The following is a 17,153-nucleotide window of genomic DNA, read 5'->3' as shown; positions in this document are numbered from 1 at the left end:
ATTTTTAAGTTACCACTTATGCTCCAATCACTTGCAAATCTAGATCTCCAGCTCTAACCTCTCAACTTTGTGAGTGTATTACATCTCTTGGTTTTTTCTCTGTCATAATTTGCCATCTTGTATCTTCTGATTCTAGCTAAAATTTAGGAAATGAAAAAGAGTTCATTATTATCCCCTTTAAGATCCTGCCCCAGAAATATTGCCTAAAATTCACCTCATACACACATGTACAAGCACACAATGGCAAAGTATCAATCCAGTCTTTCTTTTGCCTACATCCTTGCACAATTCAGAAAGCAAATACTCCTTATTTAATCAAGAGTAAAAAGAGAGATGGTAAAGAAAGCAAGACCCTACTTTTTTAGTGAAGGTGCTGCAAGATAACTTTATTCTCAGAACAATTTGGTATACAGCTCTGATTCTCTGACTCTTTTGGTAAACAGCTCTGATTCTTTTGTTTCCATATTAGGAATGGAGAGATCAGTGGCAGTAGCAGACATTTTCTGTTTCTGCTATGAGTCAGGGAGTCACAGGAGACTGCTTTGAATTACTAGGATGGAACGAGGGATATCTGGACCCATCATAAGTTTGTTAGTTGATACTAGTAATATTTGATACGAACTAAAGAAACTGTAACTTGTGCAATCACTTCAGTCAAATAAAATTAAAATGTATCTCTATTCTCGCCCCACCATTCCCAGAAAATCTGTAACAACAAAGATAAAATTCTTATTTTTCTAGAAGAATCCCTTTTCAGAAGGACACTTGTTTGGCTAGGAAACTGCTGCGACAGGCCACATACGGTTGTGAGTTCGACCGCAAAGAGTATGTAAGAATAACAAGCTAAAGGAATTTTGAAGTGGTATAGTGGTGGCTATCTACTAAATTTGCATTTTGCTAAGTGATGTATACAAGCTAAAGTTAGAGATGAAATAAACAGGTAAGGTTCTACCACATGACATACCTTCTTCTTCCAAATGGATTAAGTAGAAGCCCACAGGCCAGGAAAGGATAACCATCATAGTTATGCCACTCAGGTGCACATAGGGAGCAAAGATCTGGGAGAAAGCCAAAAGTTAGGCTGACACATCTAGACAGACAGCGCTAGACCTATAGGATGATGCTTACCTGCAGTGACAGCCCAGTAGTCAGCCACCTGTCCCTCCAGTATGTGAATAAAATCCACAAAAAAAATGAGATTGTCACAATCACTAGCAGAACCAGGACCTGGGGAAACAGAAAGAATCTCCTGACATCTAGGCACTAGGACTGAATCAGAACTGTTTTGGGGAATTACATGTGTGTCCCAACAACAGGACTTCATTTCCTCATCCTTTTACTCTGTCTGGCAAATCTTCAACATGGAATGGATCCAATCACTTAACCACCTCTGTGTGTAAGTCTTCGCTGGACAGCATGGCCAGGGAAAAAATTACTTAGCTATGTGGTCTGTTGCCTTTAGTAATTTACCATTTCTAGCCTCAGTTGGGCCCTTAACATTGCTTAGCACCTCTCACCCTGCTTCAACAATGGCTATTACAAATATTCACTACTTTTCTATATGGCTCAATATATTCACAAGTAAACAGTATTCTATAATTGCCTTTTCTATGTCTTCTGCAACAGACTATAACATTCATGATATCAAGGACAATGTTTATGATTATATCCTTACTGCCTTGCAAAATGTTTGGCACACAATAGGCATCCAATAAATATTTGTTGAACAAAGGGGAACAGAAATCTGCCTGCCAGAACACTATACACTTCACAAAGAAAAAAACATTGAGACCAAGAAAACACAACTAAATTTTCTCCTTTATTTTTTTAAAGATTTTATTTATTTATTTATTTATTTGACAGAGAGAGAAAGATCACAAATAGGCAGAGAAGCAGGCAGAGGTGGGGAGGAAGCAAGCCCCCTGCTAAGCAGAGAGCCCGATGTGCGCCTGGATCCCAGGACCCTGAGACCATGACCTGAGCTGAAGGCAGAGGCTTAACCCACTGAGCCACCCAGGTACCCAAGTTTTTCTCTTTTAAATGTATAGTTTTTCTACATATGTACTGTGAGAACAGTACTAAAGAGTGTTTAGTTACCTCTTTTCCATTATCTATCTATTAAAGTAATTGAATCCATAATCAAAATTTATCATAAAATACCTCAATGGCTAATTTACCAAACATTTAAGGAATAAATATTTCCAATCCTTAACAAAATCTTCCAGAGAATATAAAAAGAGGGAACATATTCTGACTTGTTTTACATAGCCAACAAAACATTCATGCCCCAACTCAACAAGGACATTATGAAAAAGAAAAAGTACAGGCACACCTCAGACATAACTGTAGGTTCAGTTCCAGATCACCACAATAAAGGCATTATTACAATAAAGCAAGTCGATGAGTTTTTTGCTTTCCCAGTGCATATAAAAATTATGGTTATACCATACTGTAGTCAATTAAGTATATAATTGCATTACATCTTTAAAAACAATGTATATACCTTAGTTCAAAAATATTTCATTGCTGAAAATTTTAACCCTCATCTGAGCTTTTAATGAATTATAATGTTTTTGCCAGTGAAAAGTCTTGCCTTAGTGTTCATAGATACCCAATAGATCTCAATGATCTCATCAGGGTGGTGGTTGCTGAAGGCTGGGATGGCTATGGAAATTTCTTAAAATAAGACTACAAGGAAGTCTGCTGCATTGATTGACTCTTCCTTTCATGAATGAATTCTCTGTAGCATGTGATGCTGTTTGATAGTATTTCACTCACAGTAAAACTTCTTTCAAAACTGGAGCCAATCTTCTCAACCCCTGCTACTGCTTTACCAACTAAGTTTATGTAATATTATAAATCCTTTTGTGTCATTTCATCCATCTTCACAGCATCTTCAGCAGTGGAATCCATATCAAGAAACCACTTTCTTTGCTCATCCATGAGAAGTAACTGCTCATCCATTCAAGTTTTACCATAAGACTACAGCAATTCTGTCACATCCTCAAGATTCACTTCTAATCCTAGTTCTCTTGCAATTTCCACCATGTCTACAGTTACTCCCTCAAGTGTTTTGAAACACTCAGAGAGTCATCCATGAGGGTTGGAATCCACTTCTTCCAAACTCCTGTTCATGCTGATATTTTGACCTCTTCCCATGAATCACAGATGTTCTTCACGATATCCTGAAAGTTGAATCCTTCAAGAAGGTTTTCAATTTACTTTGCCCAGGTCCATCAGAGGAATCACTATCTGTGGCAGTTATTAGCCTTACAAAATGTATTTCTTAAATAATAGTAATAGTTGGTAGTCAAAATCATCCCTTGATCCATGGACTGCAAAATGGATGTTGTATTAACAGTCATAAAAACAATATTCATTTTGCTGTACATCTCCATGTGAATTCTTGGGTGACCAGGTATGTTATCAATGAACAGCAGTATTTTAAAAGAAAACTCTTTTTCAGAGACCGTCTTCCTTCCATTGGGTATTTTTCCCGCTTTGTCAAAGATTAGTTGACCACAAAGTTGAGTCCATATCTATTCTGTTCCACAGGTCTATGTATCTGTTTTTATTTTGCTAGTACCATGCTGTCTTGGTGATCACAGCTTTGTAATATAGCTTGAAATCATAACATGATGCCCCCAGTTTTTTCTTTTTCAACATTTCATTGGCAATTTAGGGTCTTTTCTGGTTAAATACAAAATTTTATGATTGTTCTAGCATTTTCAAAAGTACCATTGGGATTGGGATGACTTGTAAAGTATAGATTGATCTGAATAGCATAGATTTTTTTTTTTTTCAAGGTTGATACCAACTTTTATTTTTAATTTTTTATTTTTTATAAACATATATTTTTATCCCCAGGGGTACAGGTCTGTGAATCACCAGGTTTACACACTTCACAGCACTCACCAAAGCACATACCCTCCCCAATGTCCATACTCCCACCCCCTTCTCCCAAACCCCCTCCCCCCAGCAACCCTCAGTTTGTTTTGTGAGATTAAGAGTCACTTATGGTTTGTCTCCCTCCCAATCCCATCTTGTGATGAATAATCCTTTTAATGTGCTGTTGGATCCTATTAGCTAGGATCTTGTTGAGAATTTTGGCATCCAGCTTCATCAGGGATCTTGATCTGAAATTCTCTATTTTGATGGGGTCTTTGCCTGGTTTGCGGGTCAAGGTAATGTTGGTCTCAGAGAAAGAGTCTGGAAGATTTCCTTCTGTTTCCATTTTCTGAAACAGCTTCAGGAGAACTGGTATTATTTCTTCTTTGACTGTTTGGTAGAAATCCCTAGGGAATTCATCAGGTCCAGACCTCTGTTTTTTGGGAGGTTTTTGATCACTGCTTCAATCTCCTTACCAGTTACTGATCTACTCAGGTTGTTAATTTCTTCCTGTTTGTCTTGGAAGTTTCCAGGTTTCTAGGAATGCATCCATTTCTTCTAGGTTGCTTAACTTATTGGCATATATCTGTTGATAATAATTTCTGATGATTGTTTCTATTTCCTTGGTGTTAGTCGTGATCTCCCCCTTTCATTCATAACTGGGAAAACTGAACAACTATATACAGAAGAATGAAACTGGACCATTCTCTTATATCATACACAAAGATAAACTCTAATTGGATGAAAGACTTTAATGTGAGAAGGAAATCCTTCAAAATCTTAGAGAAGAACATAGGCAGTAACCTCTTCGACATCAGCCACAGCAACTTCTTTCAAGACACGTCTCCAAAAGCAAGGGAAACAAAAGCAAAAATTAACTTTTGGGACTTGATCAAGATAAAAAGCTTCTGCACCACAAAGAAAACAGTCAACAAAATAAAGAGGAAATCCACAGAATGGGAGAAGAAATTTGCAAATGACACTACAGACAAAGGGCTAACATTGAAGGTCCATAAAGATCTCAACTTAACACCCAAAAAACAGATAAGTCAAAAAATGGGCAGAAAACATGAGCAGACACTTCTCCAAAGAAGACATACAAATAGCTAGCAGACACATGAAAACATTATTTCAACATCATTAGTCGTCACGGAAATTCAAATCAAAACCACATTGAGATACCATCTTTCACCAGTTAGAATGGCAAAAATCAACAATGTAAGAAAAAACAAATGTTGGAAAAGTTGTGGAGAAAGGAGATCCCTCTTACACTGTTGGTGGGGAACACAAATTGGTGTAGCCACTTCGGAAAATAGTTTGGAGGTTCCTCAAAAAATTAAAAACAGAGCTACCCTATGACCCGGCAATTGCACTACTGGGTATTTATCCCAAGGATACAGATGTAGTGAAAAGAAGGGCCATATGCACCCTAACATTCATAGCAGCAATGTCCATAATAACCAAAATGTGGAAAGAGCCGAGATGCCCTTCAACAGACAAATGGATAAAGAAGATGTGGTCCATATACATAATGGAATATTACTCAGCCATCCAAAATGATGAATACCCAACTTTTGCATCAACATGTTTGGCACTAGAGGAGATTATGCTAAGTGAAATAAGCCGAACATAGAAAGTCAATTATCATACCATTTCACTTAGTTGTGGAACATAAGGAATACCATGGAGGACACTAGGAGAAGGAAAAAATGAAAGGGGAGAAACCAGAGTGGGAGATGAACCATGAGAGACTATGGACTCCAGAAAACAAGAAGGAAGGGAAGTGGAGGGATGGATGAGCCTGGCGACGGGTATCAAGAAGGGCACAGATTGCATAGAACACTGGGTGTTATACACAAACAATGAATCATGGAACACTACATCAAAAACTAATGATGTACTGGGGAGGAGCAAGATAGCAGAGGAGCAGGAGACTTATATTTCATCTGGACCCAGGAATTCAGCTAGATAGTTATCAAAATATTCTGAACACCTATAAACTCAATAGGAGATCAAGGAAACTAAGAGCAGCAATTCTATGAACACAAAAGTGATCACTTTCTGAAAGGCAGGATGTGCAGAGAAGTGAATCCAAGGTGATATATGGGAAGACAGACTGTGTGGGGTGGGGAGAGCCTGTGTCAGCTGGCTACTAAAGGATAGAGCAGTGAAGCACAAAATCAGAATTTTTAGAAGTCTGCTCCACTGAGGGACGTCACTCTGGTGGCTAAGTGGGGGCTGAAGCCCTCTGTGTGATGGTGTGGCCTCAGGACCCTCAAGGTCATGGAAAGACTGAGGGTGCCCAAGTGTGGCAGGGCTCCCAGGTATCAGATCAAGGAAGCCATCTGCAAAGATGGAACCAAGAAGTGGGCTCTCATGATCTGCAGCACAGTCGGCCTCTTTGAGCAGGGGCCCACCAGATCCAGGGAGACCCAACCCCCTTCCTCCACTGGGAATACACAGCAGGAATCTGCTAGGTTTGGAGTCAACAAATGGGGTCATGTGCCAGAGACAGAAATGCTCGGTCACAGGCTGGGTGAGCACGGAGTGTGGCCAGAGACCAGAGAGATAGGAGGGACTGACTGCTTTCTCTGAGGGCTCACTGGGGAGTGGGGCCTGAGTTCTTGACTCCTCCAGGCCAGAGATTGGGAGGTTGCCATTTTCATTCTCATCCTCCAAAGCTGTACAGAAAGCACTCAGCAAACAAAAGCTACCAGAGCAAACATGAGCAAAATACTTAGCCTGGCCCCTGGTAAGGATGTTGCAATTCCACCTTGGGCAAAGACATTTGAGAATCACTGCAAAAGGCCCCTCCCCCAGAAGATCAGCAAGACCACCCAGCCAAGACCAAGCTTATGGGTCAATGAGAACTGCAAAACCCCACACTCAGGGAATATAGCACATAGAATTCACAGGGTTTTTTCCCCCATGATTCTTTAGTCTTTCAAAGTTAAAATTTTTAAATTTTCTTTTTCTTTTAATTTTTCCTCTTTCCTATTTTAACCACCATCTTCTCAAAACCTTTCTAAAAAATCTTTTTGAATTTTCATTCTTAGAGTCATAGTCTATCCCTTCATTTAAATTAACCTTATTTTTTGTATACATATAAGTTTTTCTTTCCTTAAAATTTTGGGATACAGTTTCTTCTAACAAACCAAAATATACCCTAAATCTAATGTATGGCTTTGTTCTAGTTACTGCCTGATAACATTCTCTCTCTTTTTTTTAAATTTTTTCTTTCCTTTCTCAAACAACTTATCAATTCCTTTTTTAAAAATCTTTTTAAATTTGCATCTTTATGGTCATATTCCAACCCCTCTTCATATTTACTCTTATATGAGTTTTTCTTTCTTCAAAATTTTGGGAGATAGTTTCTTCCAATAGACCAAAATACACCCAAATCTAGTGTGTGGCTGGTTCTAGTCACCAGCCTGACCATCTTCTTTGTTTTCCTTTCTTTTCCTCCTGGTTGTGGGTCTCTTCTGGTTCCTTTAGTGTTACACTGTTGGTGGGGAACACAAATTGGTGTTCCAATTGGGATCATTGTTACCCTTTTAGGATTTTTTTTTTTAAGATTTTATTTATTTATTTGACAGAGAGAAATCACAAGTAGACGGAGAGGCAGGCAGAGAGAGAGGAAGGGAAGTAGGCTCCCTGCTGAGCAGAGAGCCCCATGTGGGACTCGATCCCAGGACCCTGAGATCATGACCTGAGCCGAAGGCAGCGGCTTAACCCACTGAGCCACCCAGGTGCCCCCCCTTTTAGGATTTTGTCCCCTCATTCACCTATTCTTCTCTGGACAAAATTACAAAACAAAAAAGCTTACCTCAAAAAAAAAAAAAAGAACAAGAGTCAGTACTTACTGCTAGAGACCGATTCAACATGGATATTAGAAGGATGTCAGAATCAGAGCTCAGAATGATGGCTCTAAAGATACTAGCTGGGCTTGAAAAAAGCACAGAAGATACCAGAGAATCCCTTTCTGGGGAAATGAACTAAATTCTAAGCAAGTTGAAGTTAAAAAAAGTTATTAATGAGGTATAATTAAAAAAATGGAGGCTCTAACAGCTAGGATAAATGAGGCAGAAGAAAGAATTAGTGATATAGAAGACCAAATGATGGAGAATAAAGAAGCAGACACAAGGAGAGATAAACAACTACTGGATCACGAGGGGAGAATTCAAGAGATAAGTGATACCAGAAGACAAAACAATATTAGAATAATTGGGATCAAGAAGAAGAAGAAGAAAGAGAGAGAGGGCCTGAAGGTATACTGGAGCAAATTATAGCACTCATATGGGGAGGGAACAGGCAACAAAAATCCAGGAGGCACCCCCTCAAAATCAATAAAAATAGGTCCACACCCCATCATCTAACAGTAAAACTTACAAGTCTCACAGACAAAGAGAAAATCCTGAAAGCAGCTTGGGGCAAGACGTCTGTAACATACAATGGCAGAAATATTAGATTGGCAGCAGACCTATCCACAGAGATCTGGCAGGCCAGAAGGGACTGGCATGATATATTCAGAGCACTAAAGGAAAAAAATATGCAGCCAAGAATACTATATCCAGCGAGGCTATCACTGAAAATAGAAGGAGAGAGAGAAAAAGCTTCCAGGACAAACAAAAACTAAAAGACTTTGCAAACACAAAACCAGCCCTACAGGAAATATTGAAAGGGATCCTCTAAGCAAAGAGAAAGCCTAAAAGTAACAGACCAGAAAGGAACAGAGACAATATACACTTAACAGTCACCTTACAGGCAATACCATAGCACCAAATTCATATCTCTCAATAGGTACCCTGAATGTAAATGGGCTAAAGGTCCCAATCAAAAACACAGGGTGTCAGAATGGATTTAAAAAAAAAAAAAGAGCCAACAATACACTGTCTGCAAGAGGCTCATTTTAGATCCAAAGACACCTCCAGATTGAGAGGGAGGGGGTGGAAAACCATTTACCATGCTAACGGACATCAAAAGAAAGATGGGGTGGCAATCTTTTTATCAGACAAATTAGATCTGAAGCCAAAGATGATAAGAAGAGTTGAGAAAGAACACTATGTCATACTTAAAGGGTCCATATGACATGAAGATCTAACAATTTTAAATATCTATGCCCCTAACATGTGAGCTGCCACTTACATAAACCTATTAATAACAAAATCAAAGAAACACATTGACAATAATACAGTAATTAACAGGGGACCCTGTTAACAGCCCCCCCTCACTGAAATGGACAGATCATCTAAGCAAAAGGTCAGCAAGGACATAAAGGCTTTGAATGACACACTGGACCAGATGGACATCACAGATACATTCAGAACACTCCAACCAAAAGCAAGAGAATACACATTCTTCTCTAGTGCTCATGGAACATTCTCCAGAAGAGATCACATCTTGGGTCACAAATCAGGTCTCAACCAACACCAAAAGACTGGGATCATTCCCTGCTTATTTTCAGACCACCATGCTCTGAAACTAGAACTCAATCACAAGAGGAAAGTTGGAAAGAACACAAATACATGGAGGCTAAAGAGCATCCTACTAAAGAATGAATGAGTCAATGAGGAAATTAAAGAAGAATTGAAAAAAATCATGGAAACAAATGAAAATGAAAACACAACTGTTCAAAATCTGTGGGATACAGCAAAAGCGGTCCTAAGAGGAATGTATATAGCCATACAAGCCTTTCTCAAGAAACTAGAAAGGTCTCAAATACACGACCTAACCCAACACCTAAGGAAGCTAGAGAAAGAACAGCAAAGAAAGCCTAAACCCAGCAGGAGAAGAGAAAGAATAAACATCAGAGCAGAAATCAGTGAACGAGAAGCCAAAAGAACAGTAGAACAGAGGAACGGAACTAGGAGCTGGTTCTGTGAATGAATTAATACAACTGATAAACCCCTGGCCAGACTTACCAAAAGAGAAAGAGAAAGGACCCAAATTAATAAAATCATGAATGAAATAGGAGAGATCACAACCAACACCAAAGAAAGACAAACAATTACAAGAACATACCACAAGCAACTATACACCAGCAAGTTAGACCATCTGGAAGAAATGGTTGCATTCCTAGTGACGTATAAGCTACCAAAACTGAACCAGGAAGAAATAGAAAACCTGAGCAGACCCATAATTAGTAAAGAGATTGAAGCAGTCATCAAAAATCTCCCAAAAAACAAGAGTCCAACGCCAGACAGCTTCCCAGAGGAATTCTGCCAAACATTTAAAGAAGAATTATTACTTATTCTCCTGAAACTGTTCCAAAAAAACAGAAATGGAAGGGAAACTCCCAAACTCATTTTATGAGGCCAGCATTACCTGATCCCAAAACCAGACAAAGACCCCATCAAAAAAGACAATTACAGACCAATATCCCTGATGAACATGGATCCAAAAATTCTCATCAAAATACTAGTCAATGGGATCCAATAGTACCTTAAAAGGATTATGCACCACAACCAAGTGGGATTTATTCCTGGGCTTCAACATTGGTTCAATATCTGCAAATCAGTCAATGTGATTCAATTCATTAATGAAAGAAAGAACAAGAACCATACGATACTCTCAATAGATGCTGAGAAAGCATTTGACAAAGTACAGCATCCTTTCTTGATCAAAACTCTGCACAGTGTAGGGATAGAGGGTACATACCTCAATATCATCAAAGCCATCTATGAAAAACCCACAGCAAAAATCATTCTCAGTGGGGGAAACGGAGAGCTTTTCCCCTAAGGTTAGGAATGCGGCAGGGATGTCCACTATCACCACTGCTATTCAACATAGTACTAGAAGTCCTAGCCTCAGAAATCAGACAACAAAAAGAAATAAAATCATCCAAATTCGCAAAGAAGAAGTCAAAACTCTTTGTAGATGATATGATACTTCATATGGAAAACCCAAAAGACTCCACTCCAACACTGCTAGAACTCATACAGGAATTCAGTAAAGTGTCAGGATATAAAATCAATGCACAGAAATTAGTTGTATTTTTATATAGCAAGACAGAAGAAAGAGAAATTAAAGAGTCAATCCCATTCACAATTGCACCCAAAACCTTAAGACATCTAGGAATAAACCTAATCAAAGAGGCCAAGAATCTGTACTCAGAAAAATATAGAGTACTCATGAAAGAAACTGAGGAAGACACAAAGAAATGGAAAAACGGTCCATGCTCATGGATCGGAAGAACAAATATTGTGAAAATGTCTGTGCTACTGAAAGCAATCTACTACACATTTAATGCAATCCCTATCAAAATACCATCAACTGTTTCCAAAGAAATGGAACAAATAATCCTAAAATTTATACGGAACCAGAAAAGTCCCCGAATAGCCAGAGGAATGCTGAGAAAGAAACTAAAGGTAGCGGCATCACATTCCAGACTTTAAGCTCTATTACAAAGCTGTAATCATCAAGACAGTACGATACTGGCACAAAAACAGACACACAGATCAATGGAACAGAATAGAGAGCCCAGAAATGGACCCTCAACTCTATGGTCAACTACTCTTCCGACAAGGCAGGAAGGAACGTCCAATGGAAAAAACACAGTCTCTTCAACAAATGGTGTTGGGAAAATTGGACACCCATGTGTAGGAGAATGAACCTAGACAACTTTCTCCCACGGTACACAAAGATAAACTCAAAATGCACGAAAGACCTAAATGTAAGGCAGGTATCCATCAAAATCCTAGAAGAGAACACTGGCAGCAACCTTTCTGACCTCAACCACAGCAACTTCTTGCTTAGACACATCTCCAGAGGCAAGGGAATCAAAAGCAAAAATGAACTCCTGGGTCTTCATCAAGATCAAAGGCTTTTGTGCAGCAAAGGAAACAGTCAACAAAACGAAAAGACAACTCGCAGGATGGGAGAAGATATTTGCAAATGACATAGCAGAGAAAGGAGTAGTATCCAAAATCTGTAAAGAACTTATCAAATTCAATACCCAAGGAACAAATATCCAATCAAGAAATGGGCAGAAGACATGAACAGATATTTCTGCAACGAAGACATCCAAATGGCCAAGAAACACATGAAAAAAAGTGCTCAACATCACTCAGCATCAGGGAAAAACAAATCAAAACCACAATGAGATACAACCTCACACCAGTCAGAATGGCTAAAATTAACAACTCAGGATACGACAGATGTTGGTGAGGATGTCAAGAAAGGGGAACCCTCCTACATTGTTGGTGGGAATGCAAGCTGGTGCAGTCACTCTGGAAAACAGTACGGATGTTCCTCAAAATGTTGAAAATACAGCAACCCTATAACCCAGCAACCATACTACTGGGTATTTACCCTAAAAATAAAAATGCAGTGATCTGAAGGGGCATATGCACCATAATGTTTACAGCAGCAATGTCCATAGTATCCAAACTATGGAAAGAGCCTAGATGTCCATCAACAGATGAATGGATAAAGAAGATATGGTATATATATATATATAAAACTGAAATCTTGCTATTTGCAACGACGTGTATGGAAATAGAGGGCATTTTGCTGAGTGAAATAAGTCAATCAGAGAAAGAAAATTATCATATGATCTCACTGACTGAGGAATTTGAGAAACAAGACAGAGGATCATAACGGAAGGGAGAGAAAAATGAAACAAGATGAAACCAGAGAGGGAGACAAACCATAAAAGACTCTTAATTCAGGAAACAAACTGAGGGTTGCTAGAGTGGAGGGGGGTAGGAGGAATGGAGTGGCTGTGTGATGAACACTGGGGAGGGTCTATGCTATGGGGAGTGCTGTGAATTGTGTAAGACTGATGAATCACAGATCTGTGCCCCTGAAACAAACAATACAGTATACAGTAATAAAGGAAAAGTATCTGCAAACTGCAATAAATTGAAGCAGAGTGACATAAGGTATGCCTATACATGCCAATCTCTCCTATGTACAAAGATGCAGAAATCTTAAGTTGCCTACTGAAAAAACAGAAGCATCCCAACATAAGGGTTTAATTGTCAAATCAGACTCATATGAATCTCATAGGATTCTATGATCTACTCAACACCAAACTTTTTATTAATGATTCAAAGGATACAGGCAATTAGAAAGTACATATAAAAAATTTTCTCTTAGAAAAATGTGAACCTGTCAAATGCAGTTACTCAGAAAAATGTCCTTCCTCTTCTATTAAGATACAATCTGTTCTTGGGACTTAAAATGTGGGGTGTGGTTTTTTTTCATTGAAATATAGTTGGCACACAATGTTCCAAAAGTCTCAGGTGTATAACATAATGATTGGGTAAATCTAAGTATTATGATATGCTCACCTCAAGCTACCATCTATCACCCATACAACACTATTACAATACCATTGACTATATTCCCTATGCTGTACCACCTTTCATTTCTGTAACATTAATTCTATGACTGGAAGCTATAACTTCCACTCCACACTCCATTACCCTCTTTTGGCTTATTCCCTCCTACCTCCCCTCTGGCAACCACCAGTTTGTTCTCTGTATTTTCAGGTGTGTTTCTGGTTTTTGTTTGCTTACTTGCTTTGCTTTTTAGAATCTAAATACAAGTGAAATCATATGGTATTTGTCTTTCTCTGACTTATTTCACTGAGCATAATATTCTTTAGGCCCATCCATGTTGTTGTAAATATCAAGATCTCATTTTTTATGGCTGAGTAATATTCCATTATGTATGTATACCACATCTTCTTTATCCATTCATCTACTGATGGACATAGACTACTTCCATATGTTAGCTACCATAAATAATGCTGTGATAAACACAGGGGTTAATTATCTTTTCAAATTAGCATTTTCATTTTCGACAACTATGTTACTATGCTCACCCCAAGTGTAACTACCATCTGTCACCATGCAACATTACTGGAACACCGCAGACTATATTCCCTATACTGTACCTTTTATTCCTGTGACTTATTCACTTCCTAAGTGGAAGCCTGTATCTCCTGCTCCCCTTTACCCATTTTGCCCAGCACCCCCCACCCCTACTCCCCTGCAACCAACTGTTCTTTGTATTTATCAGTCTGATTTTGCTTTTTGCCTATTCATTTGTCTTCTTCTTTAGATTTCACATGACTTTCAGTAGTGACTAACTGATCATGGTGTCCCAACTCCAAAACAGATGGTGATCTCAATAAGGCTTATTTTTTCACTTCTCAATCTATATTCTTTCCCTGTAAGATCTTATAACTTCAATTTTGATCTGTTCTAATAACTCTTAAATTTATATTTTCAGTTCATACATCTCATTTGAATAGGAGAAAATTTAAGGGGACCACTCAGAGTTTGATATGTTCCTGGGTTTGGGAAAAACAAGATATGGTAACAAACAATGCCTGAAAAAAATCTTTAGAAAGGCAAGAGGCTGTGGCTGGAGCTGCTCAAGCCCATGGCAGGACAAAATGAGGGAGGCTATGTTGGAAATGAGCTGCACGTTAGCAGATATTGGGGCACAGATGCTGCTTGCTGTGGAACAAATACAGATCCCTTGAGACACACCATTCTGGGGTCATTTTAAAGGGCTCCAAAACAAGGGAAGGTTGAAAAAACCTCAACAAATTTCTGGGTGTATAGGAAGACAGATACTGACTCTACCAAGAGAGGTGGAGTCAAGGTTCTCAGCAGAAGTCTCTGAAAATACACCTAGAAAAAGCCTGTTGGGGGGCACGTGGGTGGCTCAGTGGGTTAAGCGCCTGCCTTCGGCTCAGGTCATGATCTCAGTGTCCTTGGATCAAGTCCCACATTGGGCTCTCTGCTCAGCCGGGAGCCTGTTTGCCTACCTCTCTGCCTGCCTCTCTGCCTACCTGTGATCTCTGTCTGTCAAATAAATAAATCAAATCTTTAAAAAAAAAAATGAATGAAAAAGCCTGTCAGATAAAAAGCCAACTGTAAATTTACCTGGTCCTGAAAGCATCAACCCCAGATGACCCTCTTGCCCCTCTTTGCACAACTGTGTTCTTTTATCCTACTCCCTTTCCCCTGTGCCCTATTCTGGTGAAAAGAGAGTTAGAAGGACCATCATGCTCTATCACTGCAAGCTTCCAGGCCTGGGTCAGGTCCAAAAAAGGAGAGGAAAAATCTTATAATGTTGAAGATTTTGTTATTACAATGAACTGAAATTTTCAATGACGGAAATGAGAATGTTCTTATGACTATAAAAGACTGAGAAAGTAATGGAGTTTGCCTAAGATGTTACTTAGGCAAAAGGGGAATAACAGTCACATAGCGAGTTTAACAACAAATGGTAAAAAAAGAAGAAAAAAAGAAAAATGAAGTTTGAGTTCAGTCCCTTCAGTAAATCAGTTACATCTGTTAGAAATTAAATTATTTCAGTTAAAGCAATATAAATAGATCTCTTCTTTCTAAGGGGAACAATGAAAGAAGGATGACTCTACTTAACACTGAGTGCCTGAGAGGCACAGTCAGTCCTGGCCCAAGGTCTCCTACAAAGGTTCAGTATCCTACCTTATGAAACCAGTGCAGGTTTGGTTCATACCCTTCCCAAACCAACAAAAATGCAAGTACCTGGAAAAGCAAAGAAGAAAAAGGAGGTTATGTTGAAATCAACAAGTTACTCCCCAAAGCAGTGTTCTGTAGCTCAAAATTCCTTTCACAGTCCGGCACTACATTCACTTCTCGCTATGCCTGCACTTTGCAGCCTCTGGTTGTCTGCCATGAGGCTCCCCTGCCTGAGAAGTTCTCCCTCCCCACACCACTGATGCTTCTTCAAAGGCAGTTCAAATGTCACCTCTATTTGTAACATTCACCAGCACCCCCAGGAAGAATTATTTTCATCTCTGGAATCTCATAACAATCACCACACTGATACACTTCCTGAGTTCCTACCAATTTCTTTTCCCCATGATGAACTATATTCCTGGTATTACTTAGACCCACTTGTGAAAGAAGGCAGAGGCCAGCCCTTCCAAGGGCTATTATAAAGCTCTTTCTCGAGGAATCAATGCCATTGTTACATCTCTTAACTACTGTTGTTAACCTGATATTTAGTCAATAAATCTTAATTAGATTTGAATCTACTCTAACCAGTCTAAAAGTCACTATGGAGAGGAAAACAAAATCAGAACCCTTAGATGCTCAGGATATTAATGAGAGTAGGAATGTATAAAGGTCTTAAACTTTTTATCAAAATAATTTTATGTATCTGATTTCATTTGTTCTTTATCCAGCCCAATAAAATACCATTTTTTAAAAATATTATCATTCTCATTTGAAAGAAAAGAAATGGAGGTTCAAAGGGTTATATGACTTGACCAGGGTTACAAAGTAACCTAACAACAGAAATAGAACTAAGGTTTTCCTCTTTGTGCACTGTTGTTGTCCCTGTATGTATCCAAAAAGAAGTAGGGTAGAGTAGAAAGTCTGTTGTAGTTATAATAAACTGCCTTGTTGAAACACTAGAATTCATTCCCACCTTAGAAGCTAGCTATACCAGTTCATGTTCACTGTGTATAAAAGCAGTACAAGTCAGTGGTCAGAGTTTTGCCCAGAGCACATCCTTCATTTGCATTTTCCCCATTAAAAAGTTTCTAGCCACCCTCCCTGCCTACAGCCCCTCTCTACACCACAATTTTCAGGATGGAAATCTGATTAATGCCAAATATCTTAGCCCTATTTCCAGACCTTCCAAAATCTGTCACAAGCCCATCTTTTTAGTTGTGTTCCCTACATGCTAACAGAACTGACCTTGTCCTCTTATGTAGTCACATTCCAAATTTTTGTCTTGCACCTTTGTCATAATGTTCCACAGCCTGGAATGGTCTTCCCCCATCCCCATATACACGTGTCCAAATCTACCATCCCTTCAAGATCACACATCAGTGTCACTTCTTCCAAGAAACCTTACTTAATCCTCTTGGCTGTAAGTCACCTTTTCCTTCTCAGAACCCATGCAGAACTTTTTTTAAGTCTCTCTAATGACAAATACAATGTTCTGCCTGTGTTAGTTATTTTTATCTATGAGTTAGTTGCCCTACTAGAGTCTAAATTCATTGAATTAAGACACTAACTTCACGTCTCATACCTATCTCTTGGAAGTACCGTGCATGAAAACAGAAACTGCATGTTTTGCTGATCACTGTATACTCAGTGCTTATCACTCATACAGTGATTAATAAATTTTGTTGAAAAAATGCAAATGGCAATGGACCTGGTGGGTTGGGGTCTTCTGTATCATAAAAGAAATCAGTAAGGACAGTGAATTGTGAAATCAGATAAAGATATATACATTCTATAGATAAGTGG

At 38.9% G+C, this 17,153-nt stretch overlaps 1 protein-coding gene across 5 annotated transcripts in view; it reads right to left on the bottom strand.

The window, feature by feature from the left end:
• Positions 1-17,153, bottom strand: part of GDPD4 (glycerophosphodiester phosphodiesterase domain containing 4) — a 177,888-nt gene that overhangs the window by 119,669 nt on the left and 41,066 nt on the right. For 3 of the 5 annotated variants that reach the window (XM_032357924.1, XM_032357920.1, XM_032357921.1), the window contains exons 5-8: positions 15,357-15,416; positions 1,129-1,227; positions 965-1,058; positions 59-136 (exon numbers count right to left, since the gene is read on the bottom strand). In XM_032357924.1, the coding sequence (XP_032213815.1) occupies positions 59-136; positions 965-1,058; positions 1,129-1,227; positions 15,357-15,416 (331 nt within the window). The remainder of the gene's footprint in view (positions 1-58; positions 137-964; positions 1,059-1,128; positions 1,228-15,356; positions 15,417-17,153) is intronic. The other 2 variants (XM_032357925.1, XM_032357922.1) reach the window with 1 other exon arrangement.

This window comes from Mustela erminea, chromosome 9, assembly GCF_009829155.1.
Source record: "Mustela erminea isolate mMusErm1 chromosome 9, mMusErm1.Pri, whole genome shotgun sequence".
In the NCBI taxonomy this organism is placed as follows: domain Eukaryota; kingdom Metazoa; phylum Chordata; class Mammalia; order Carnivora; family Mustelidae; genus Mustela; species Mustela erminea.
This window is presented reverse-complemented; position numbering and strand designations above follow the sequence as displayed.